We start from the raw sequence: 23132 nt of genomic DNA, 5'->3' as shown, positions 1-23132 counted from the left end.
GCACGGCGCCGGCCGGGGAGGGCGCGCGGGGCGCTCGCCTTCCCGGGTCCCCCGCTCCCGCCGCCGGACCCCGCGGAGGCCCGAGCCTTCCAGCGCGCGGAGACGCCCCCGCCCGGCCGTCCGGACTCCGAGGGGGGCCCGCTCAGGTGGGGCGCGGGGAAGGGCGGCGGCGGGCGCGCTGGGGCCGGGACTCCGGCTGCGGGAGGGAGCGGGGCCCCCGCCTCACCGCCGCCGCGCCCCGTGCCCCCCCCCAGGGCCATGGCCGCGGGACGCAGCCGCCGGGAGCCGCGGCGCGGATGCCGGGGCGCCCCTCCCTAGCGGGGCGCATCTCGTGGTCTCCCGCCCGGCCGGCCGCATGGGGGGCGGAGGGTCGGCCCTGCGGGTCTGCGCCGACCACCGCGGCGGCATCAACTGGCTCAGCCTGAGCCCGGACGGGCAGCGCCTGCTGACGGGCAGCGAGGACGGCACGGCCCGGCTCTGGAGCACCGCGGACGGCCAGTGCTGCGCCCTCCTGCAAGGTACACCCTCCCGCTCCGTCCCCGCCGCCCAGAGCCCGGAGCCCAGAGCCCAGAGCCCAGCCCCCGCTGTGCCGGGGCCCCCGTCGGGGGGTGCTCGCCCCGGCCCCGCCGACGACCCGCCGAGCCCCCTGGGACCGGGGCCGCCGGGCCGGGGCGCACCCGCCGCGGGGTCTATCCTCAGCCGTCAGCCTAGGGCGGAAAATCCTCTCCATCCTCAAGGCCTTAGCAGACCACCGGGATCGCACCTCTGCGCCCTCCCCCGTCTCTCACTCCCCGCTGGCCTGTGGCCGCACATTTCCTCTAGGAGCCACTGTGGTGACCGCCAGGGCTTGTTAAGTGCCCGCGGGACTGAGCACTTAAGACTGCCTTGGGCAGTCTTCACACTGCTGTTCTCCCACTCGTGCAGACAGGGAAACTGAGGCAGGAAGTGGCCTGGGATCACACAGACGGTGGGGAGGGGAAAGTTGAAATCTGAACGCCCCCTTCCCCATCTGACCACTCTGCTGTCTCTGCAGCCTCCTTTCTTCTACTGGAAGGGGTGCTGGAGAAGGATGGATCAAAGTTTCTCAAAAGGGGGTTGTTAAACCAATTTAACGCAGTTGGAAACATGATGCAATGGCAGGAGGCACACATACAGGCGCACATATTGTTTTATAAAGGTTTCACAAATGCACACATATCGGTCTATATTTACGTACCTAGTTGCTGGAGGCAGATGTACTTCTTACCCTGCATCCCTGTCACATGTCTACGCTGCAGGACTGTGAGGCCCCTCTCCAGCTCTGCCCCTGTTGTCACCTGAACAGCAGATACAGCCCCTTGAATCCCAACACTCTCTTCGCTGTGGTTATTTATCATTGCCTGTTCTTTTTCCACCATAATCAGCAAGTCCTGGGTGGCCTCCCCAGGGCCTTCCAAGTTCCTGTAGGCACAGAGAGTACAAATTAGCTTCACTGTTGTACAAATCAGCTTCACTGTGGGCTGATACTATTGGCTTTATTTTATTAATTTTTAAAAGGTTTTTAATGTATTTATTCATGAAAGAGAGGCAGAGACACAGGCAGAGGGAGAAGCAGGCTCCATGCACCGGGAGCCCGACATGGGATTCAATCCCAGGTCTCCAGGATCGCGCCCTGGGCCAAAGGCAGGCGCTAAACCACTGCACCACCCAGGGATCCCGGCCCTATTGGTTTTAAAAGCAGCTATGGTAGATATTTCAAAGCCCAGAAGAGATGAATTTTGGCTTGCCTGTTATTTGGGGGTGAGGGTGGATAAAGCAGAGTCGGTTACAAACTAACACACGTTCCTCCTGCCACCCCCAAAGTCACACAGATTGGCAGGCCCTGAACTGAGACCGGAAGACCTAAGATCCATCCAGAATTTAAAATTCAGCTGTAGGGCAGCCTGGGTGGTTCAGTGGTTTGGCGCTGCCTTCGGCCCAGGGCATGATCCTGGAGACCCAGGATCGAGTCCCACATCAGGCTCCCTGCCTGGAGCCTGCTTCTCCCTCTGCCTGTGTCTCTGCCTCTCTCTCTCTCTCCCCCTCCCCCTCTCATGAATAAATAAATAAAATCTTTTAAAAAAATAAAAATTTTTAAAATTTATTCATGAGAGACACACACACACAGAGAGGCAGAGACACAGGCAGAGGGAGAAGCAGGCTCCATGCAAGGAGCTTGATGTGGGAGTTGATCCTGAGACTGCGGATCACGCCCTGAGCCAGGGGCAGGTGCTCAACTGCTGAGCCACTCAGGTGTCTCTGGACCGTAGGCTTCTAATAGCCCCGAGCTTCCCTCCTGCAGCAGCTCTGCTTTTTCAGTACTTGGAATTGGCTTTCAGATGCAGTTGGTGAGCTCCAAAGGAGAAAGTAGGCTTAACTGCTAATTATTCTGTAAAAGGAAGAATTGAATTGAATATAATTATCCCCTTCCCCTCTTTTCCTTTTATCTGTTGGGTGCCTATTCATTTGGGGGCACTTCACTGGGTCAATGAGATAGGCAGCATGCCCCAAAATGGCAGTCCCTGTCCTGGTCTGTCCCCGTGTAGTAAGGGGCCCAGCCCAAAGGTTCCAACCCACTGTGGCTATTCCACAAGCATCCTCGTCTTCCAACAGCATCTTCTAGCATGACGGGGGTGCTGTTTGTTTTTAATTCTGTGTGAACAAACTGCACACTCATATTTACTGGAAGCCTGATGATGCCTGCCCTTCCGGATGACCCGTAACTTTGCCTCCGGGTAGCAGGAGGGGCCATCAAGAGCCTGGGCTCTGGAGCTGGGCTGCTTGGGCTCCAATCTCATCATTATTTAACTTCTCATGCCTTAGTTTCTCTATCTGTGAATTGGGGGACAATAAAATAGTCATCTAGCCTGATGAGGTTGTGAGGGAGCAGGAGCAAGCCAGTCAATAAATAGCTCCTGGCACATATTAGTGGCCACCATAGTCCTCCAGGCCCACAATCCACCAGCCTGGACTGAGTAAGAGCATCTCCTTGGCACTGCACCGGGCCGGCTCCAAAGCTCTTCCCCCTTTTGCTTCTCACAGCCGTGGTTATCCCCTTTGGAGGCTCCAAAGGGCCAGCCAGTCCTCCCAAGTTTACACAGGTAGAGCCATTCACACAGGCAGAGCGGCACTGGGGGGAGCTGCCCCCTCCCTCCTGCTCCAGAGCCCTTGCCCCTCTTGGCTACTGGCTTGACTGTCCTGGGTGCCTGTGTTAGATGCAAAGATACTGCCCCAGAGAATTTGCAGGTTGGATGGAGAGAGTGATGGCTAAACTGAGGGACCATGTGCACTTGAACTTCAGATGAGCAGGAACTCTGTGAGCCCAGGTAGTCAGGGTTCACCTCTTGGGCTAGGTGGGGCTGGAAGGGACTGGGGACAATTTTTAACTCTTAATAGAAAACATGTAGCATCAAATTTGCCCTCTTAACCATTGTTTTTTAAGTGTACAGTTTCGTGCTCGCTTCGGCAGCACATATACTAAGTGTACAGTTTCAAGATATTAAACATTTATGATGTACCACCATTACCACTATCCATCTCTAGAATTTTCCATCCTGTAAAACAAACTGAACCCCATTTCTCCCTCCACCAGCCCCTGGCGCCTACCATCCTGCTTCCTGTCTCTGTGAACCTGACTGCTCCAGGGACCTGGTACAAGTGGAATCATGCAGTGTTTGTCTTTTTGTCACTGGCTCATTTCACTTAGCACGATGTCCTCCACGTTCATCCCAGGTTGTAGCTTGTGTCAGGATTTCTTTCCTTTGGAAGGCTGAGCACTGTTTGGTTGTGTGCATTTTTTATGCCCACTCATCTGCCACTGGACACTGGGGTTGCTTCCACTTGACTGTGGTGAGAAATGCGACTCTGAGCTGGGGTGTGCAAACATCTCTTCCAGGCCCTGCTTGCAGATCCTTCGTGTAGATAGATACCCAGAGGTGGGCTTGCTGAATCATCTCCTGCATGTTCCTGAAGGAGCATGTGGGGGCACAGGGAAGGCTCTCAGACATAAACACTTCATTGTTAACTTTGTCCCAACCCAGGAGAAATTCCATCGAAAAGCAGTTTGTCTTAAGCATAGATGTGAAGGAAGCCCTGGAGGGTAATTCATCCTTCTGGCTCTTCGGACAGCACCGTCCGAGGGTGGTGAACTCCCTGTGGGTGTGGAGTGAGGAGTCACAGATGGAGGCAGGAGAACAGGCGGGTTGAGGGTGTGGGCCGAGAGGAGCTGGGCTGGAAGGCCAGGCCCTGCGGTGGCACCATGACAGAGCATGAGCCTGCCCAGGCCGGGGGCTCGAGGCAGGTGGCCCGAGGCCGAGACTTCGGTGGCTTCGTCAGACACCGTCTATTTTGACCACACCTTCTGCACTCTGGACTCGTGGCTGTCACTGCTCTGGCTTGCCGACAGGACACACGGAGGGGCGGCTCCATCAGGCAGGCCCTAGCAGGAAACAGAACGACACCCCCAAATAACAGCTCAAGGAGAGTTTAGTAAAGAGACGCTTGCAAAATGTGGGCATAGTACAGGGGAAGCGCTGTACTATGGGGCTGGTCCCTGCAGGGCTGTCCACACTCCTGGAGCTGAAGAAGCCAGGGTGGGGGCCTGCAGCCCCTGAGAGGGTGTGGAGAGGCCTTCCTCCGGGGAACTGGGCCAGCAGATCCTGACCTAAAGTCTCCTGCTGGGCTCCCAGCTGTCTGAACCCTGCAGGCAGTGAGGGGGGATCCAGGAGCTGCAGGGAACAGGCTGCAGAAGAGGAGAGAGACCCCGAGGGGCAGACAGAAGACCTGCCAGGGCCAGCAGAGGCAAGGGAGGCCGCTCTTTCCAGGCCAAGTAGGAGGCATGAATGTTCCAGCTTGGCTGGGTGCCCACACCGGCCCACCTCTGCCACTGCAGACCCCGGGCAGCCCCTCCTGCGTGTGCACGGGGCCCTTCGACTCGGAACCCCCAGCGAGTCCAAGAGTGTGCGGCTGGGGAGGCAGGGAGAGCCGACTACCTTGGCAGAGAACCCTGAGCCTCAGCCTGTCCTTTTGAACATAATAACTGTATCTTATCTGCATTCTTTATCCCTTCAAAAATGTTTATTTTTAGTTTGGCTTTTTTGCTTATTCTACACAATTGCAGCAGCTCACGCCAGTGGCTGGAGACGCAATGACCCCCCCCCTTCTCCCTCCTGCCTTCCTCATCCCTCCCCGGGTGACCCTGTAGGCTGGGGGCAGTGGACCTTGTCAAATGGTCTGTGGGTTGCAGTCGGGGACACGCTCTGCAGCCTCTGCTGGCAGGGCTCTGAGCTGGGACTCCTTCTGTGTGGGTTTTCAGATGTGGAGTAGGAGCCTGGCATGCCGAGGAAGGGGCTTGTCCCTGGGAGGGCCTTGACTGCTGCAGGGAGCCTCAGCGGCCCACGGCCAGGCCCCCAGGAGGGCAGAGGGTCAGCCTGGCCCAGCTCCAGAGATGAGCTTTTTTTTTTAATAATTTTTTAAAAGACTTTATTTATTTATTCATGAGAGACACAGAGAGAGAGAGAGAGGCAGAGACACAGGCAGAGGGAGAAGTAGGCTCCATGCAGGGAGCCTGATATGGGACTTGACCCCAGGACTCCAGGATCACACCCTGGGTCAAAGGCAGGCACTAAGCCATTGAGCCACCCAGGGATCCCGAGCTTTTTATTTTTAACGTTGAAAAAATTCTTTTCATTATTGACTCTTTTCTTAAAGTCTTTGTTTATAGGTATTTATATATTTTTTAAAGATTGATTTATTTGTTTGAGAGGGGGGAGGGGCAGAGGGACAGGAGAGAGAATCTCAAGCAGACTGTGCGCTAATCAGAGCCCAGTGATCCCAAGATCACGACCTGAGCAGATACCAAGCCAGCCCCTTAACCAGCTGCGCCCTCCAGGGCCCCCCATAGGTATTTATATTTTTACTGTATATCTCTTTTTTTTTTTTCCTGCTTCCATGGGTCATATAATTGGTCACCCAACTCATGATCTTCCACATCCTGGTTTAGTGGCCGTGGCTTCACTGAGTAGGGGTGCCATGGCTTACTCGCCACCGTTTTCCAGTGCTTGTCTTGGCCTATAAACACTTGGCACTCTGCCTTCCTGCTGTCAGATGCTGTCGAAACCGGCCAGAATGGGGCTGATGGCCCTGAGGAAGCCTCTCCTGGCGTGGTTGGCGTCGGACCGCACGGGGTCCGAGGAGGACTGCGGGGTGCGTGTGCAGGGCCGGCTCGCCCACACCCAGCGGCCCTCGGGGCGCCGGGCTGCCTTCCAGCCAGCCCGGGAAGCCAGGTGGCTCCTTAGACGGCGCTGAGCCCTCCCTGCAGCAGCTCTGGTTTCAGGGAAAGTTTGTTGACAATCTTCAAATATTTTATAAACATTTTGAGGTTGGCAAAAAGCTGGGCTGTGTTTTGCCAGACACATTTTGCCCTCGACTTTTAGACTGACGTGCATTTTAAGGAAACGTAATCTGCTTCGTCTTCAACTGTTTACTTCCTTCACACAAACGTTGTTTTCTTAGAGGCCTGGTACATGCTATCCAAGAAGACTGAAAACATGCCTTCCTTCCTTACTTCTTCTTTTTTTTTTTTTTTTTAAATCTGTTTCTTAGAACCCAGGGAGTTGGGTTCTTCCAAGAGTAACTGAGCTAAATCGCTGGGGCCGAACAGAGTACATCAGCTTGAAACTGCCCAGAAGATTTTAAATCCTTGTCTGTCTGATACCAGACATCTAGACGGAATTTAGAAAATCAGTCGCAGTCTTTAACATAATTATTTCCCACACGTGTAAATATTTAAATTTATCAATTTCCTCATCCATGAAATGGATCTTAGGTGTAACATTCCTTTGATTCAATTGATTTTCCGACCCCTGGATTCTCTTCAAATATACTCAGCTTCAGTTTGCTATCAAGAGTTGTTACCCGGGGTTGCCTGGGTGGCTCAATCAGTGAAGCATCTGCTTTCGGCTCAGATCGTGATCCCAGAGTCCCGGGATTGAGCCCTGCATTGTGCCCTGCTCAGGAGGGAGTCTGGTCCTCCCTCTGCCCCTCTCCTTGCTCATGCTTTCTCTCTCAAATAGATAAATAAAATCTTTGGAGAGAGAGAGAGAAAAAAAAAAGTTGATATCCAAGGTGTAAACATTTTTTAAAAATATATGAGTATAGGGGCATCTGGGTGGCTCAGTGGATGAGCATCTATCTGCCTTTGGCTCAGGTCATGACCTCGGGGTCCTGGGATCGAATCCCACATCGGGCTCCCTGCATGGAGCCTGCTTCTCCCTCTGCCTATGTCTCTGCTTCTCCCTCTGTGTCTCTCATGGATAAATAAATTAAAAATATATATATATATGAGTATATATAGGTATAGAAATAGATATAAGCATAGATAATCTTTGCATATAGGGGTATATGTTTAACCCATAAATTCTGATTTTATTTTTTTTAAGATTTTATTTATTCACAGAGACAGAGAGAAAGAGGGAGGCAGAGACACAGGCAGAGGGAGAAGCAGGCATCATACAGAGAGCCTGACATGGGACTCGATCCAGGGTCTCCAGGATCACGCCCTGGGCTGCAGGCGGCACTAAACCACCGGGGCTGCCCATAAATTCTGATTTTAGATTCTAAATAGATTTAGATTTTATCACGAGGGATGTTAAAGGATTTTGTTGTTGTTTTTTAAGTAAACTGTATACCCAAGGTGGGGCTCCAACTCACGACCCCAAGATCAAGAGTCACATGCTGCACTGACTGAGCCAGGCAGGTGCCCCTGAGGTGGAGCCATCTTTACATGAAGGACAGGCCCTACTATGACTGGGGACCTGAGTGCTTCTGGGGCTGCTTCATAACCCTTGATCCCACAGCCAAGCCGATAGTCAAAACATTGACCTTTGCACCAACAAGGTGGTGGATGAGCAGGTGCACATGTCTGAGACTCTGGGCTGATGGAGTGTGTGGCCTCCCCCTGTCCTGGACATCCACCCTCAGTTCTGTGCCTTACCCACCATTTCTCCCAAGCACCCAAATTCTGCCCCAAGGGCCCCCTCCTGTTTCGGTGGGTGCTATTTTCTTTCCCAGAATGCTCTTCTCTCCTCCCCACCCTTCCTGCTCTATAGCATCAGGGCTTCTCCTCTGCTGACCCCCGATGTGTCATGTTGGCTGACTCTCTCCTTCCAGGCTCATGCTCTCTGAAGGCAGGGAAAGTTGTTGTTGTTGTTGTTGTTTTAAGATTTTATTTATTTATGCATGAGAGACACAGAGAGAGAGGCAGAGACACAGGCAGAGGGAGAAGCAGACTCCCCACAGGGAGTCCGATGCGGGACTCAATCCCAGGACCACAGGGTCACGCCCTGAGCCCAAAGCAGATGCTCAACCACTCAGGCACCCAGGTGTCCCGGGAAAGTGTCTTAATCATCCCTGTTTCTATATTAGTTTCCTGTGGCCACTGTGACCAGCAATCTCACTGGATGCCTTAAAGCAGAAGTTTATTCTGGCACAGTTCTGGAGGCCAGAAATCCAAAGTCAGTGTCAGTGGGCCCAAATCAAAGTGTTGGTGGGCCTGTACTCCCTCTGAAACCTGTGGGGGAGAACCAGCTGCCTCCTCAGGTTCTGGCAGTGGCTGGCGCTCCTTGGTGGTGGGCACATCATTCATCTCAGGGACACCTTCAGGTCATTGCCCTGTCTCCACAGCATCTTTTCTCTATATCCTCACATCTCCCTCTGCCCCTTCCTTCAGAGACTCTTGTGCTGCCATTCCTGGCCATCACCCAGGACACTCTCCCCATCTCAAAATCCTTAATTACATCTGCAAATATATCTTTTTTCCCTAGTGAAGTAACATTTCTAGTTTCCAAGAACTAGGACCTGATTCCTTTAAGACGAGTGTCCCTCCCCAAATGTAAGAATAGCCACCATCCAGCATTTCCTCCCATAGCTCCTGAGACTCCCAGATTGAAATTGTCCCCTCAAAGGGCTAGTGGGCCTGGACTCGTCTCAAACACTTCCCGCCCCGGCTTTCTTCCCTGCTGTGCCCTGGCACACTCACGCCTCCCCTTGTCCACAGGGCATGAGAGCTACGTGACCTTCTGCCAGCTGGAGGACGAAGCTGCCTTCACGTGCAGCGCTGACTGCACCATCAGGAAGTGGGATGTGCGGACCGGGCAGTGCCTACAGGTGTTCCGAGGACACACATCCATTGTGAACAGGTCAGGGTGGCTGGGGTAGGGGGCAGGGGACAGAGATGTAGGCCATGTGGCCCCTGCCCTGGGGGAACTTAGCTTCCCTGGGGGAGCATAGCATGTAGCCCTGGAAGGCCCAGGATGCCAGCGTCTCCAGGCACGACAGGGGGCTGACTGCCCAGGGCTGCATGTGGGGGTTTGGGAGGCCTCAGTGGGGGAAGGGAGGCTTGTGCCTGGACGGCCCCCCGGGGTCCCCGGGTGTGCACTGCCCACTGCTGGGCACAGGGAGAGGTGCTGGAGGCCACAGCTCCTGCATTCCAGAGGAAGTGGTTTAATTGGTACCTGATGGTAGACCAGGGGCTTGTTTTGGAGCAAAATGGGAATTGTGCTGAAGATGGAATCAAGAGTATTTTTAAATCTCTCCTTCCCGTGTTGTTGTTGAAATCCCCACCTCCTCCTTCTCGAGGAGGTTTGAATTTTTCCTTTCTTTATTGAATTTGGGTCTAAGCTGAGCCATGAACATTCCTCTGCTGATCAGATCAATTTGACACTATTTATGTAACTTGTCGTGGCCGTCTTAAACTCCCGAGGGAGTGTCCGGGATAAGCAGGGGTCTGGGCACCTGCCCGCGGGCCGTCCAGGCCTCACTGACGGGGTTTGGGGGGTGCCTGAGGGTGCGCCGAGGCAGTCAGAAGAAGGCCAGGTGCAGGCGGGCGTTTGGAGGGGTCGGGGCCGGGTGGGTGGGGAAGGGAAACTGTTCGCAGCCACGAGGGACACTGCCAGCATGAGCTCTGCGCAGGCCTGGGTCGAGTGGGAAGCGGCTGGCGGGGTGGTTCAGTGCTCGGTGGGTGGCAGTGGAGGTGCCAGACCCACCACTGACTGGCTGGCAGTCCAGCTGCCTGCCGGAAGAGCCGCGTACCGGCAGGGCCGGAGCTGGGTCACGTCTCTCGGCAGAGAGGTGTCCCTGAGATGAATTGTTGTGCTGGCTCAGGATGGCCATGAGTGGGCAAGGTCACCTCCCAGCCGCTGAGCGAGGCCCCTGCTTCCTGAGCCAGAGCAGGACGAGGGGGTCAGGGAGGACACATGTCCTGCCGGTCGTATCCCGACATCCTTCCTTGAGGTCGAAGAGTGTAGGTGCATGGGAGTCTCCTGTTACAAGGCTGGGGCAGGTGGGAGAGGCCACATCTCAGGTGACCGGCCTGCCCTCAGCTTGTACCTTGTATCCATCAGCTGCTCCTCAAAAGCAAAGCTGGACCCTTTTTTTTTTTAATTTATTTTTTATTTATTTGGTAGAGAGAAAGCACAAGCAGGGGGAGTGGCAGGCAGAGGGAGACGGGGAAGCAGGCTCCTGCTGAGCAGGGAGCCCGATGTGGGGCTTGATCCCAGGACCCTAACATCATGGCCTGAGCCGAAGGCAGATGCTTAACCCACTGAGCCACCCAGGCGCCCCTCAAAGCTGGACGTTAATGCTGGGAATGGTGCTCTGCTGGGGTTATACTCTCCTGGGCACACCCACACCATAAACACACACGTTCACACACATAAGCACAGGTCCATGTGCACTCAGACACGAACATACACACACACATTCACACCCACCACTCTTGAAGGGCTGCTGCCCTAAACAGATAGTTCCGGGGAGATGCTCTGTATTACTTAGTAACTTTACTGCATCACTAAGTAACTGTGCCCACGAATGTGCCACATCCCCGAGGTAAGGGGGGATTCACTTCCTCCTGTGTTTTCAGAGTCCAGCCAAGTGGGTAAGTTCTGGATGGGAGGCACCGACCATGCCTTCTCATGCCAGGCCAGAGCGGGCGGGATTCAGGCCCCCAGTACATCACCTGCGGTGCCACGTGGTGTCATAGTGTCACTTTCTCTTAGACATACACACATCATGAAAACCATCCATCCTGGGTGTTGAGGAAGAAGTGAGTCAGGAACTGCATGTGCCGGGGGGTGGGCCTCCTTAATTACCTGTGGGAAGTGAGCACCGGCCAGGGGGGCGGCGTGGGCAGTGTGGGCGGGAGGCCGCGTCTCCCCCCATCTGTGCCAGGCTCCAAGGCAGAGGGAACACACGATGCCTCCGACGCTGAGGTGCGGGGTGCTGACTGCTCAGTCCCCACAATTGTGACACACGCCTGATCCAGCTGCCTCCCTCTGCCGCTCCCCTTTGCGGGCTCCTTTCGGCAGGGAGCTCTGGGGGTGCTCAGGGCTTCTTAACAAGGGTGTGTGAGCCGAGCCTTTGACCTTATGCAAAGTTCTAGGCTGAAGACAAACGTGTATTTCTGAGGAGAGGTTCTTAGCATTCCTTAAACTGAATCTGAGAATCATAAATGTTTGCTGCTCCCGAGGCCTTCTGGGGTCCTGGGGGAAGGGTGTGAACCGAAGTCTGCTCCTCCCACATGAAGTTCTCTGGGCTCACTGAACACACAGGCCCCTGGGCAGAGGGACCCTGAGATGGCCTGCTGGGCATCCCTGCGTGGTCTGACCCCTGCCTATCCCTCCTCCCACCAGGATCCTGGTCGCCAACAACCAGCTCTTCAGCAGCTCCTATGACCGCACAGCTCGAGCCTGGAGTGTGGACAAGGGCCAGGTGTCCCAGGAGTTCAGGGGCCACCGCAACTGCGTGCTGACCCTTGCCTACTCTGCTCCCTGGGACCTGCCTGGGGCTCCCTGTGCCGAGGAGGTTGGGGGGCTTCTGGTGACGGGCAGCACGGATGGCACGGCCAAGGTATGGCAGGTGGCCAGTGGCTGCTGCCACCAGACGCTGCGGGGCCACACGGGTGCCGTGCTCTGCCTCGTGCTGGACACGCCCAGTCACACGGCCTTCACTGGCAGCACCGACGCCACTATCCGTGCCTGGGACATCCTGAGTGGGGAGCAGCTGCGGGTGTTCAGGGAGCACCAGGGCTCCGTCATCTGTCTGGAGGTGAGCTCCGCCCAGCCCCTGCCTGTCTGCCGGCAAGGCCACTGGGCCACCCGGTGTGCTAGTTAGCTAGAGCTGTGTAACAAGTACCACAGACGGGATGGCCTACACGATGGAGATGGATTGTCTCACCATGCTGGAGGCTGGAAGTCTAAGACCAAGGTGGTGGCTTGTAGCTGGACGTCTTCTCCCAGGGTCCTCACATGGTCTTCCCTCTGCATCCAAATGTCCTCTTCCTCTTCTTCCTCTTCCTCTTTCTCTTTTCTTCTTCTCCTTCTCCTTCTTTTCTTCTCCTTCCTTCCTTCTTCCTCCCTCCTCCTTACTCCCTCCTTCTTCTTCCTTTCTTCTTTCTTCTAAGATTTTATTTATTTGAGAGAGAGAAAGAGACAGCAAGAGAGAGCACGAGTGTTGGGCAGAGGGAGAAGACTCTGCTCAGCAGGGAGCCTGGTATGGGACTCAATCCCAGGACCCCAGGATCCTGATCTGAGCAGAAGGGAGACGTTTCACCGACTCTGCTATCCAGGCGCCTCTCAAATGTTTTCTTCTCCTTTTTTTTTTTAAACATTTTATTTATCCATGAGAGACACACAGAGAGAGGCAGAGACATAGGCAGAGAGAGAAACAGGCTCCCTGTGGGAATCATCCCAATGCAGGACTCGATCCCAGGACCTTGGGATCATGCCCTGAGCTGAAGGCAGACGCTCAACCACTGAACCACCCAGGTGCCCCTCAAATGTCTTCTTCTTATAAGGACCATAGTCATATTGGATTAGGTTCCACCCTAATGACCTCACTGTAACTTAACTACCTCCTTAAAGACCCTGTCTCCATGTACAGTCCCATTCACAGATACAAGGGTTAAAGCTGTTGTCAACATAGGAATCTTGGTTTCTAAACGTGTTAGGTAAGGATTATATATTTTTTTTTTGAGGATTATATTTATTTAGAAACCCTGGTCCATAATTCCTAAATCCAAAAGCTCCAAAACATAAAGTGTATTTTTTAGATTTGGCACCAAAACTTGCTTGGCAGCAAAGCCTGGCCTGGACAGATAGGAGGCTAGTTGGAGTTCACTTTACCCCACTTCCTGGGAATACGCATTCCTTTGCTGTAGAAACATGAGCATGTTGCTAAAATCCAAAAACTCCTGGAATACGTCTGGCCCCAAGATTTTGGATCAGGGATCATTAGCGTGACATCGTGCCCATCTCTGGTGGTTGTGAGGGCTTGATGAGCTAGCAGTGGACGTGGCCCAGAGCCGGGGGCATGGCTTGCTCTCGGAGCCTGTGAGCTTGTGCTCTTGTTGTTGGGCATCTAGCGGATGTGCTGCCCCTGCTTATATTTTCTCATTTTACACATGAGAAGATAGGATCAGAGAGGGTAAGCAACTTGTCCAAGGTCTCACAGCTGGTAAGGGGCAGACACAGATAGGAACCCAGGACTGAACATGTAGCCGGCAGCTTATAAAGGTGTGACGGGGCCCGTACTTTGCTGGAGTGGGGGAACCTCTCTTCTGGCTGTTTTACTCCAGAGGTGGGATGTCCAGGGCCCAGCTGTGCTCTGCAGCCTGACCCTGCAGCTTCTCTCCTTCCCTGCCCAAGTGCATCTGCTGCTGTGAGTGGAGCGGGGAGAGGCCTGCGCCCCAGGGGCCTCCACAGCAGAGCCCCAGGCCTGTCTGCCTCATCCTGCCATCTACTTGGAGGGGTCACATACAAGGAGATGGCCCTCGAGCCCCATCCCTCAGAACTGCAGGGCCTGTCCTTTGTGACATGCCCCTGTCAGGGTCTGTCTGCTTCCTCTTGTGCCTCGGGCCTCCTCTGGCCTCCCCAAGCTGCCCAGCTGTTCCCCGTGGATGTCCTCTCAGGAAAGCTGCCAAAGCGAACAGTGAGGTCTTAGGCAGCCAAGGACAACACGCTTGGAGCATTTCCTTGGCCTCTGGGCTCATGATTTGTACTTTGAAGCTGTGCGGCTTGGTCACTTTTTTTTTTTTGCTTGGTCACTTTTAAACACAGTGTGACAGGCACCACATTGTTGGGACACGCTGCATGGGGAGCAGGAGGCATCATCCCTCTGCCACAGCAGCCATGGAAGCTCAGCGCTTCTGTTGCGTGTGCTGAGGGGTGCAGGGTTGCAGAGGCTGCGTAGCCCAGGGTCCCACAGGGGCTTCCATCCCGCAGGCTACACACGCCAGCTCCCTTTATTTGAGGTCCGTAAGTCTTGTGGCTCCTGGAGGCCTGGGGCTGTGTCTGGAGTGACAGTCAATGGGGATGGTCAGAACACACTGGGGCCTGGGGCAGACACGTGCTAGGGGCAGCAGGAGGAGAGATCCCGGGGTGGCTTGCCCACAAAGGAGTGGTGGGATTAGCATGGGGGTGCTTCTTTGGGCAGAGAGGACTTGTGAGAAGCCCGAGGAGGATGGCATGTCCCCAGGGCTTTGGGGGACAGTGAGAAGCAGGGCCAGGGCAACATACTGGCTCTGGCCTCAGGCTGGCAGGGCCAAGTGGGCTTGGGGAGATCCTCTGGCTTTCCTGCCCCTACCCTCGTTGATGGCCCAGGAACCAAGCTCTGGGAGTGTGATGCAGATAGCAAGAAGACCGAGTGATGGCCTGGACCCTGCCGGAGCCCCTTGGGCATGCAGGTACACGTCCACACCTGCTCTGTTCTAGGGCAGGGGCCACCAATAAGAGGGGCCAGAAGTCAGGCTGTGTTGGCTGGAGCCAGCTGTAAGCCTTCAGGACCTCAGGGCCGGGCCTGGGAGACCGCTGGCCATGTCTCTACGCCTCTTCTGTCTGTGGGGAACCACCCGCAACCTCTGCCTCCAGGAGGCCGGACGTGTTCCTCGAGATCCCATCGCCTCTGCCATAGTGAATGGCCCAAAGCCAAGTCTGACCTGTGCTGTGGCTGGGGTGGAAATACAATCTGGACCAGTCAGAGTCCTGTCCTCTGGGATTTAAACTGGGAAATTATCTGGGGAAACTGGATCAGCTGTGGGGACTGGAGTGGCAAGGAGCCCAGAGTGTGGCTGTAGCTGGGCAGGTGTGTGCTCAAGCTAAGAGGGCATCGGACACATGAGGGATGCCGGTGGCCAGCCTGTACTTGCCTCCAGGCCTGCTGCCCGCTGCCCCAGGAGAAGGGCCTCCTCTTTCCTGAGCCTCCAAGGTCTGGCATGGACGGCTCTCTCTGGGGCTTACAGCCGCCCTCCTCACCCAACTTTTGGTTCTCCTCTGCATCACTGCTAACCAGAGCTGCTGGGTGGGGGCACTCTTGGCTGCATGTGGTTTTGTCTAGAGGAATCTGCAGAATTATTTTAATGGTCTCTGCACTTCCCTTGGGCTGGGACACTGTCTATCTTGGCAAGGGGTGCTCGTGTGAGGGGCCTCGCAAACCCCATCCATTCTCTCTCAGGCCCCTTCTTTACCTCCTGCGACAGACACCGAGCGGGGGTGTGTGAATGCCACTCTGGTCAGCTGGGGCAGGTGGGAAGTGGGGGAGCCTGTCTCCAGGGCTCCTCCCTCCCCACCAGGGCAGCCCTGGGAGCAGGAGCTTCAGGACCCAACGACAGCCACTGGGTGTCCAGCTCTGATCCTAGCAAAGATCTACCTCAGACACACTGCAGCCACTCAGGTTACTTCTAGACCTTTCTTTTTCCTTATCTTCTCTTCTGTGGGAAAACATTCAGAGTGAAAGCCTTGCCCTGGGAGCCCTTTCGTCAGCTGGGTCAATAGGAGAGAACACCAGGTGCGGCTTGGCCATAGCTACAGGTGGATTCACGTTAACCTTTCCAGGCACAGACTTTTCTTCAGTAGGGACTGCTAAAGAGACACCTGACAACAGTAACGGCCCCGGCGAACATTCTGTGGTCCTTGCCCTTAGCGTGTTGAGCGCCCTACAGGCCTTCTCTGTACCCCCCACGAGAAGGCACTGGCAGAATGCTCCTCTACCAGGGAAGCAGTGGAGGAGCAGAGTCAGTGACTCAGCCAAGGGCAAAGTGACAAGATCCCTGGGTGCTGGAGTGGCAGTGGGTGGGTCCCCACAGGCAGGGTCATTTCCTGCTCATCCACACTTTCCAGTGAGACCCACACATGCCCCTCCCCAAGGGGGCTCCGCGTCCCCTGCTGCTGCCCCAGTTCGGAGGGGTCTGGCTCCCACCCTCCTTCCTCCTCCCCCAGCTCGTCAACCGGCACGTGTACTCGGGCAGCGCCGACAGGACGGTCAAGTGCTGGCTGGCAGACACGGGCGAGCGCGTGCGCACGTTTGCGGCCCACAGACACAGCGTGAGCGCCCTCAAATACCACGCAGGCACTTGTAAGTGACTCCTGTCCCCGTTGCCCCAACTTGTGCCCTCCATGCCTTGACCACACCCCCAAATCCCCCGCACTCAGGGACCTCTCTGCTCTACTTACTCAGCTGCTCCCTCCTGAGCCTCAGCGTCCATTCTGGGTGGTCAGCAGCCTTGCCTCCCCCGGGCACCTGGAAGGAAGGCCCAAATAAGGGTGGGGGGATTCCTCTCCAGCTTCACCCAAGAACAAGCAGCAGCCTGAATGTTCAGAAACCCTAAGGTGAAGGTCTCTAATTCTCGAAATGAGACTATGACACCACTTACTCCAGCCAGACTTGAGGGCCAGGTAGGTTTGGCTTCACCTGGCATTAGGTTTGACTATAAATAAGAGAAAGCCCAGATTAACTGTGCTTTAAATGAAATAGTGGTTTATTTTTCTCACGTAGAATTTCAGAGGCTGGCAGTGTAGGTGGGAATGGATAGCTCCACAAAGTTATCACGCACCCAGTTTCCTTTGATCATTTTGCTTTATCACTCTTAGCACATATCTTATATCTGTTAGGGGGCCTCATAGTTTAAGATAGCTGCTGGAGCTCCAGCCATCATATCAAGTTTTAGGCAGATAGGAAGATGACAGAAGGGCAAAAGGATGCATCTCTTAGCTGAGTGGGTCCCTTTAAAGATCTTTCTTGGAAGCCCTACCCACAGACCTGGCATATATCTCTTTGACCACTCTCTGCAAGAGGGACCGAATAATAAAATCTCTTATCTGGAGCTATTGCTGCCAGAATTAATGGGGTTACTTGGGAAGAAAGAAGGGCGGAATGGCTTATTGGGTAGGCAGTGAGCTGTCGGTCCACAGGTGTCAAACTGACACATCTGAGCTTTGCTGGCTCTGTCCTGCAGACTTGGCACATGTTCACACCCCAGACACACCCAGTGATCCAGAAAGCACCCCCGCTACCTTCACACCTACATGGGAGCAAGGCTCCCAGGTTCCTGAAATCTCTTTCCCAGAACAATCCCCAGCATTATGTTCTGTCATCAGACCCCCCCTCTTCCCCGTTTTCACACACACACACACACACACACACACACACACACACACACTGAGGGAGCAGATGGGTAGGGGGAGTCACAGCAGAAACTTGAAGTTGACTTCACAGCACAGGTGTTAGATGAAGATAGAATGTGGATCTCTGAAAATAGAGCCCGAGATACCCTTGAGATTTAGGTGTCTGACACGGGAAAATTATTTTTTCCTTCTTCCTGTGTCCAAGCCTGTAAGTGTGATCACAGCTCTGCTCCCAAGTCAGGGCCTCTAAATTAAAAAGATTAAAGCCACCCAGAGCGCCTCCCCTTGGCAGCAGCTGGGATGGACCTTACCTGGTATTAAAGGAAATTGGTTCAGGGTCTTTGCCAACAGGCTGTAGGTGGCTCAGACTTAATTCCCGACCCTCTTCCCACCCACAGGACACCCAGCAGCCACGCTGGGTGGGGGGCAGGGGAAGCAGGAAAGGAACAGAAGAGACCCAGGAATGAAACTTCCCCTCTTAGCAGCAAGGCTGAAATAGGCAAGGTGAAACAGTTAGTGGGGGTAAGGAAGGGATAGATCTCCAAGCCTAAGAATCCCCCATGGCTTGCTTGGGCTGCTGAGTCGGCATAGCAGATGCTGTGGGTACCACACGTGGGGCACTTCTTTCTGCTGAACCTAAGGTCCTCTGCCCTAGAGTGTTTTCCTGTGAGGAGCAGGTCAGAGGATGGCTAGGAGCTGACACCCACAAGAGAGGCCCTCAACCAATGACATGCACCCCAGGGGCACAGCTCTGAGACCTGGTCTGCACCCTCTCCCAGGGGCCGCCTGCAGCCACCTGCTCACTAATACACCTGAATGGGCATCCTTCTTTCTGTTTCTCTCCCCACTTAATGGAATGCCCTGCCAAAGGAAGTGTTTGCACCCAAGTCCCAGTGTCAGGGTCAGCTTCTGGGAGAACCCGGGCTAAGACAATATGGAAACAAGGGAGTTCTTCTGGTCAGTGTTCTCATTGTGGTTCCTGACCAGCAGCATCCTCATCACCTGGAACTGGTTAGGCATGCAGGTTCTCAGGCCCCACCCCAGGCCTCCTGAGACAGAAGCTCAGGTGGGCCCAGCAATCTGCCTTCACCAGCCCTCCAGGTGATTCGGGTGCTCCCTGGAGTCAGAACTCTTGGACTGAGTTCTCAAGTAGGAAAAGGCGTGAGGACAGCCGAATTCCAGGGCCCTCCCCTGTGAGCTAGCCAACACAGTGTCTAGGCTCTGTTTGGAGGGCCAAGTTCATTACTGAGGAGGGAGAGGAACGACTTTCTGGGTGGTCCTTGCCCCAGTGGGCTGCTCAGATGATGGGGGGTGCGTGACCTTTCCCCCCAAGGCAGGGGATTTAGAGCAGGGAAGCCAGGCAGTCCTGCAGAGCTGTTTGCAGAGCACGGGGAGGGTGTGGACCCCCCTCAGTTCCGGGCTCGCGGTAAGAGAATGCAGGTGCCGCCTCCTTCCTTGCAAGAGGCTCCAGCTAGTCCCTAGCTGGGCCTTAGGACCTCCCCGCCTCCAGGTCGCCTCCGGGCCTGGGGGCCCCCCACCCCCCCACCCCCGGCTTCCTGGGGAAGGCGGGGGCTCTCGGGCTGGAGGCCCAGCGGCGCCCTGTGTCCGCAGTGTTCACGGGCAGCGGGGACGCCCGCGCGCGCGCCTTCGACGCCCAGTCTGGAGCGCTGCAGAGGGTGTTCCGCGGCCACGCCTTCGTCATCAACTGCATCCAGGTAGGCGCCCCCAGCACCCCGAGCTCGGTGCCCCGGGAGGGCGGCCCCGGCGCCCCCCGCAGCGCCGCCCACGCGCCGCCCGGCCCCGCCCCGCAGGTGCACGAGCAGGTGCTCTACACGGCCTCGCACGACGGCGCGCTGCGCCTCTGGGACGTGCGCGGCCTCCCGTGCGCCCCGCCGCCGCGCCCCGCCGCCCCCGCGCGGAGCCGCTCCCGCCTCTTCAGCAACAAGGTGGGCTGCGCCGCCGCGCCCCTGCAGCCGGCCTGAGCCCCGGGACGCCGCCGCCCGCGCTCGCCCTCGGCCCCCCCACCCCCCCCCCCCCGCCGAGCGAGCTCCCCCGCACTCGGGTCTGCACCTGGCGCCGCGGGACCCTCCCGACCCGGGGTCAGCGGCCCCTCACCCCCGAGCCTGGGGTCCCCAGGAGCCAAGCCTGCCCTGAGGGGAACCGGGGCGGGGGGTGGATTTCCTCAAAAACCCTCGAGCCGCGATTGTCACTAGTTTGGCAAATTGTCCTGAGGACACCGGGGAAGAACTGAAATACACGTCCTTCAAAGCGCTCTGGACTATGTCTTTTGTTCTGCCCACGCTCAGCTTCCTCCCGAGGGAGGAGGGGTTCCCACGACCCGGGCCTCACCCCCGGGGGGCCTGCCCCTCCCCGGGGTGCAGGGGGCTGCGGCCCTGTCACCCCCACCGCGGCACTCGCGTGGGGAGAGGCCCGGGAGCAAGGAACCGGCCCTGCGGCCTGTCCGGGTGGCTGCTGGGAGCCCCCGGGTCTGCATGAGTGGAGGAGGGCGCTGCCCTGGGGTCCGGGTGTGCAGGAGCCGGCCCGGGGGCGGGGTGGAGGCGCGGGACATCCCGCAGGAGCCCCAGGGGCCAGGCCCCGAGGAGAGCCGCCCCCAGCTGCCCTCATCACCTGAAGGGGGCGCTCTGGCAGCCCTGGCTGCTGGCGGTGCCCGAGAAGCTGCTGGCCGCGCCTGCTGCTGAGCTCAGCGTCTCGCGGGACCCCCGAGGCGGAGGAGCAGGCTGTCCACTGCGCTAATCCAAGAGCTGTTTCACCAGCAAGAGGCGCTGTAGGGCCTGTGCTCCCCGGGGCAGCCAGGTCCAGCCCTGACTGGTGGCTCCCTCTCCCTCAGGCCCACTGATAGGTACGGGATTGACACCTGGGGCAGTAGGAAGGGTCGGGTACCTCTGTGACTGTCCTCCAGGCCACGCCCCCAAGCCCCGGGAACCCGGGTGTCCGTCTCCCCAGGAAAACAGGCTTGCCGGGGACAACCACATGCAGCAGCATCGCTTTGCATTCTTTGGGTGGGACTCAAAACGCACAGGCCGAGTGCTGCTGGCTGGGGGGGGGGGGGGGGGGGGGAGGGCACTCACTACCTGGTGGCCCTCCGGGGTCATGCCGCCTGCCGAAGGGGCGTCCTGGGAGCTGAGGTGCATTTCAGGGAGAGCAGGCAGAGGGCCCACCCTGAGCAGCCTGCTAGGATTTCCACGTTGCTGACAGGCAGGCAGCTGGAGTACCAGACGCTATTGCTGTTCACAGCCGATGTCACGTTCCTGCCCTGCAGCTTTTGCTCGTTTGTCACCCCAGATCCCCCATCTTATCCAACCACAACAGAATAAAACACACGGGCAACCATCCATCCAGGGAAGCAACCCCGGGTGCGGATCATAAAACAGGAGCTGCTGCAAGTTTGTTCTCCTGCCTGCCTCTCCTGGAGAGAGTAGGAAATGGAACTGTTACATTTATGGAGAATATATTTGGGTAATTTTCATTTCTATGCTGCATAAGCCCGTGTTAGCTGTTGAGGATGTAAAGACCAGATGACCAGGTATTCTTTGCTTTTGACAAATGCAGCTGGATAGGGGAGGAAGGACAGAAGTATTTACTGCCATATGGGCAGTTAACATGGACAGGGCATGAAGTGTCACCAAAGCCAAGAGCAGATGGAATTTCACAAGGACCAGCATCACAGGTGAAGAGTGCAGACACCTGCATCCCACTCCTGGAGTTGTCTGATGGCCTGGGTGTTCGGCATCTTGGATCCAGACCCCCTGCCTGCCTTTCCGAGAGCTCTATAGTTGGACTTGGCATCCTTCCCACCTCATTCTCTGCCCCAACCCACGGTCTGGTGGGCCTAGAGCGGCTGTGACCTCATGAATATGGCACACTCGGCCTGTCCTATGCCAACTATTGCCTCTTCATTGGTCTCAGGTCTAGAATGTTCTTTCTCTGACTCTCCAAGGAGAGCCCCTTCCAAGGTCCACCTCCCCTGACTCTTCTGGCCTCAGCACACTCCTGTTGACTTGGAGACATTTTCATTACAAACGTCCTCTGCTGCCTCTCTTGTCCTCCAGAGCTGGGAGTGGTACTTGGTCACTGCCTGTCTAGTTTGTACACACCAGTTGGAGGCAAAGCCATGACCAGAACTTGTCTCCCAACTTGGGATGGGCAGCCCTCCTCACGAGGCGCATGGTCCCTAAGGTGAGAACTGGCCTCTCTGCATCTCTTTGAGAGCAGATGAAGCAATGTCAGAGCGCTGCTAGTGTGTCCCTGCTTTCCTAGCCTTTCTATGATCATTAAGAAAGCTTTTGGGAAGCTAGAAGCCAGGCCCAGCCCAAGGCCAGGACAGTAACTAGTTAGCCACAAGCTGCAATTTATGCCCCAAACCCAAGTAGGACACAGTCCAGGCAAGACCAAGAGACCCCCCACTCCCAATCACCTTGGTGGTCGGCCACTTCAACACCAACAGCACAAACCCCTGTCCCCTCCTGGCAGCCTCCTTCCTCCCCATCAGCTACAGACGTCGATGTGATTTCACAGAACTCCATGCAAGCAAACATCTTGAATCTAAATGAAACTCTAGACCAGATATTTTCAACACTTAGAACAGTTTAGGAGTTTGAGCAACTTATTGCAAAGTCAGGCTGACAGTTTTTGAATATATTTTCCACCTTTTATTTCCATCTGTACCATCCATTTTAAAAGATGACAGAAAAGATTCCCACTAATTCAAACTGGACTGTTATTCAAGCTTTATGAAAATGATGAGTGAAAAAGTCAAAGCATTTCAGCCACCCCTTGACGGCAGCAGTGTGACACATCTGCCCTGAGTCGCAGAAGCTTCCAGCGACTTCTGGAAGGGAAGAGTGTCAGGAACACACCTGGCACTTGATTCAGCACACTGCGGCTGCCAGTGGTGTCCTGGGGCTGGACCAGGTTTTCATTTAATACACATCTACGAAGGAATGCATGGCACAGGGAGGGTGGTTATTTGGGCCATTAAGAGACTATGCACCTTTAGAAATAGTCTTCTGGGACCCATGTATACCCAAAACCCCCCACAAATCCAGAGAACATAGATCTCAATCTCTGATAAGTATCTCAGCCAGCAGTGAGTTTAATGTGATAGCACAGCATCCGAAAATGCTAATGAAAAATTAGTTGCTTTTGGTTAGCATTTAAAACCTTCCCATTTAATAAAAGATTTTATTTTCATAAAGAATTTTGAACATCTATAAATTCTCAACTTCAACCTTGAATTTCAAGTGCACATTTTACTAAACTAAGAGCATAGAAGACGGACTTTCAAGTCTGCCATGATTTGGTATGGCTACTATAGTCAATGCCTCATCTTTAGTCTCCCAAAGCGCTTGGAATGGCTGAAGATTTAAAATTCAGGGATGGGCCAGTGAGGCTGAAGCAGGAAGGCAGAGCTGCATCATGGGAGGCAGGAAGAGGTCAGCAATGAGCTCAGAAGAGCAGGACAGCCAGGCAAAATGAAGAGCAGATGAATCTGGATGCTTCCCATCCCCACCAGCAATTCCTGGAGACCTTCCCCAGGGGCCACCCTATTCCCCAGAAGGAATGTCCTTCCCATTTCTGGGTAAAAAGCCAAGCAGGGAAGACCGTGTTAGGGCTGCAGCCTCTGAAGGCAGCCAGGAAGAA

At 55.6% G+C, this 23132-nt stretch overlaps 1 protein-coding gene across 1 annotated transcript; it reads left to right on the top strand.

Moving 5' to 3' along the window:
* Positions 1-329: 329 nt before the first annotated feature.
* WDR86 (WD repeat domain 86) lies at positions 330-19468 on the top strand. The gene is made up of 6 exons (XM_038559757.1): positions 330-518; positions 9074-9215; positions 11706-12120; positions 16287-16422; positions 19083-19186; positions 19283-19468. The coding sequence occupies exons 1-6, from the start codon at positions 356-358 to the stop codon at positions 19451-19453; spliced, it is 1131 nt and encodes a 376-aa protein (XP_038415685.1). The 5' UTR covers positions 330-355; the 3' UTR covers positions 19454-19468.
* The last annotated feature ends 3664 nt before the right edge of the window (positions 19469-23132 follow it).

The sequence above is a fragment of the Canis lupus genome, chromosome 16 (assembly GCF_011100685.1).
Source record: "Canis lupus familiaris isolate Mischka breed German Shepherd chromosome 16, alternate assembly UU_Cfam_GSD_1.0, whole genome shotgun sequence".
Taxonomy (NCBI): Eukaryota; Metazoa; Chordata; class Mammalia; order Carnivora; family Canidae; genus Canis; species Canis lupus.
This window is presented reverse-complemented; position numbering and strand designations above follow the sequence as displayed.

What these genes read in the sequence shown, in the direction of transcription:
- WDR86 (XM_038559757.1), top strand. Translation starts at nt 356, where the DNA reads ATGGGGGGCGGAGGGTCGGCCCTGCGGGTCTGCGCCGACCACCGCGGC. An exon ending in CACACATCCATTGTGAACAG is followed by an intron (nt 9,216 to 11,705) that starts GTCAGGGTGGCT and finishes TCCTCCCACCAG; the next exon opens with GATCCTGGTCGCCAACAACC. An exon ending in TCGTCATCAACTGCATCCAG is followed by an intron (nt 19,187 to 19,282) that starts GTAGGCGCCCCC and finishes CCCGCCCCGCAG; the next exon opens with GTGCACGAGCAGGTGCTCTA.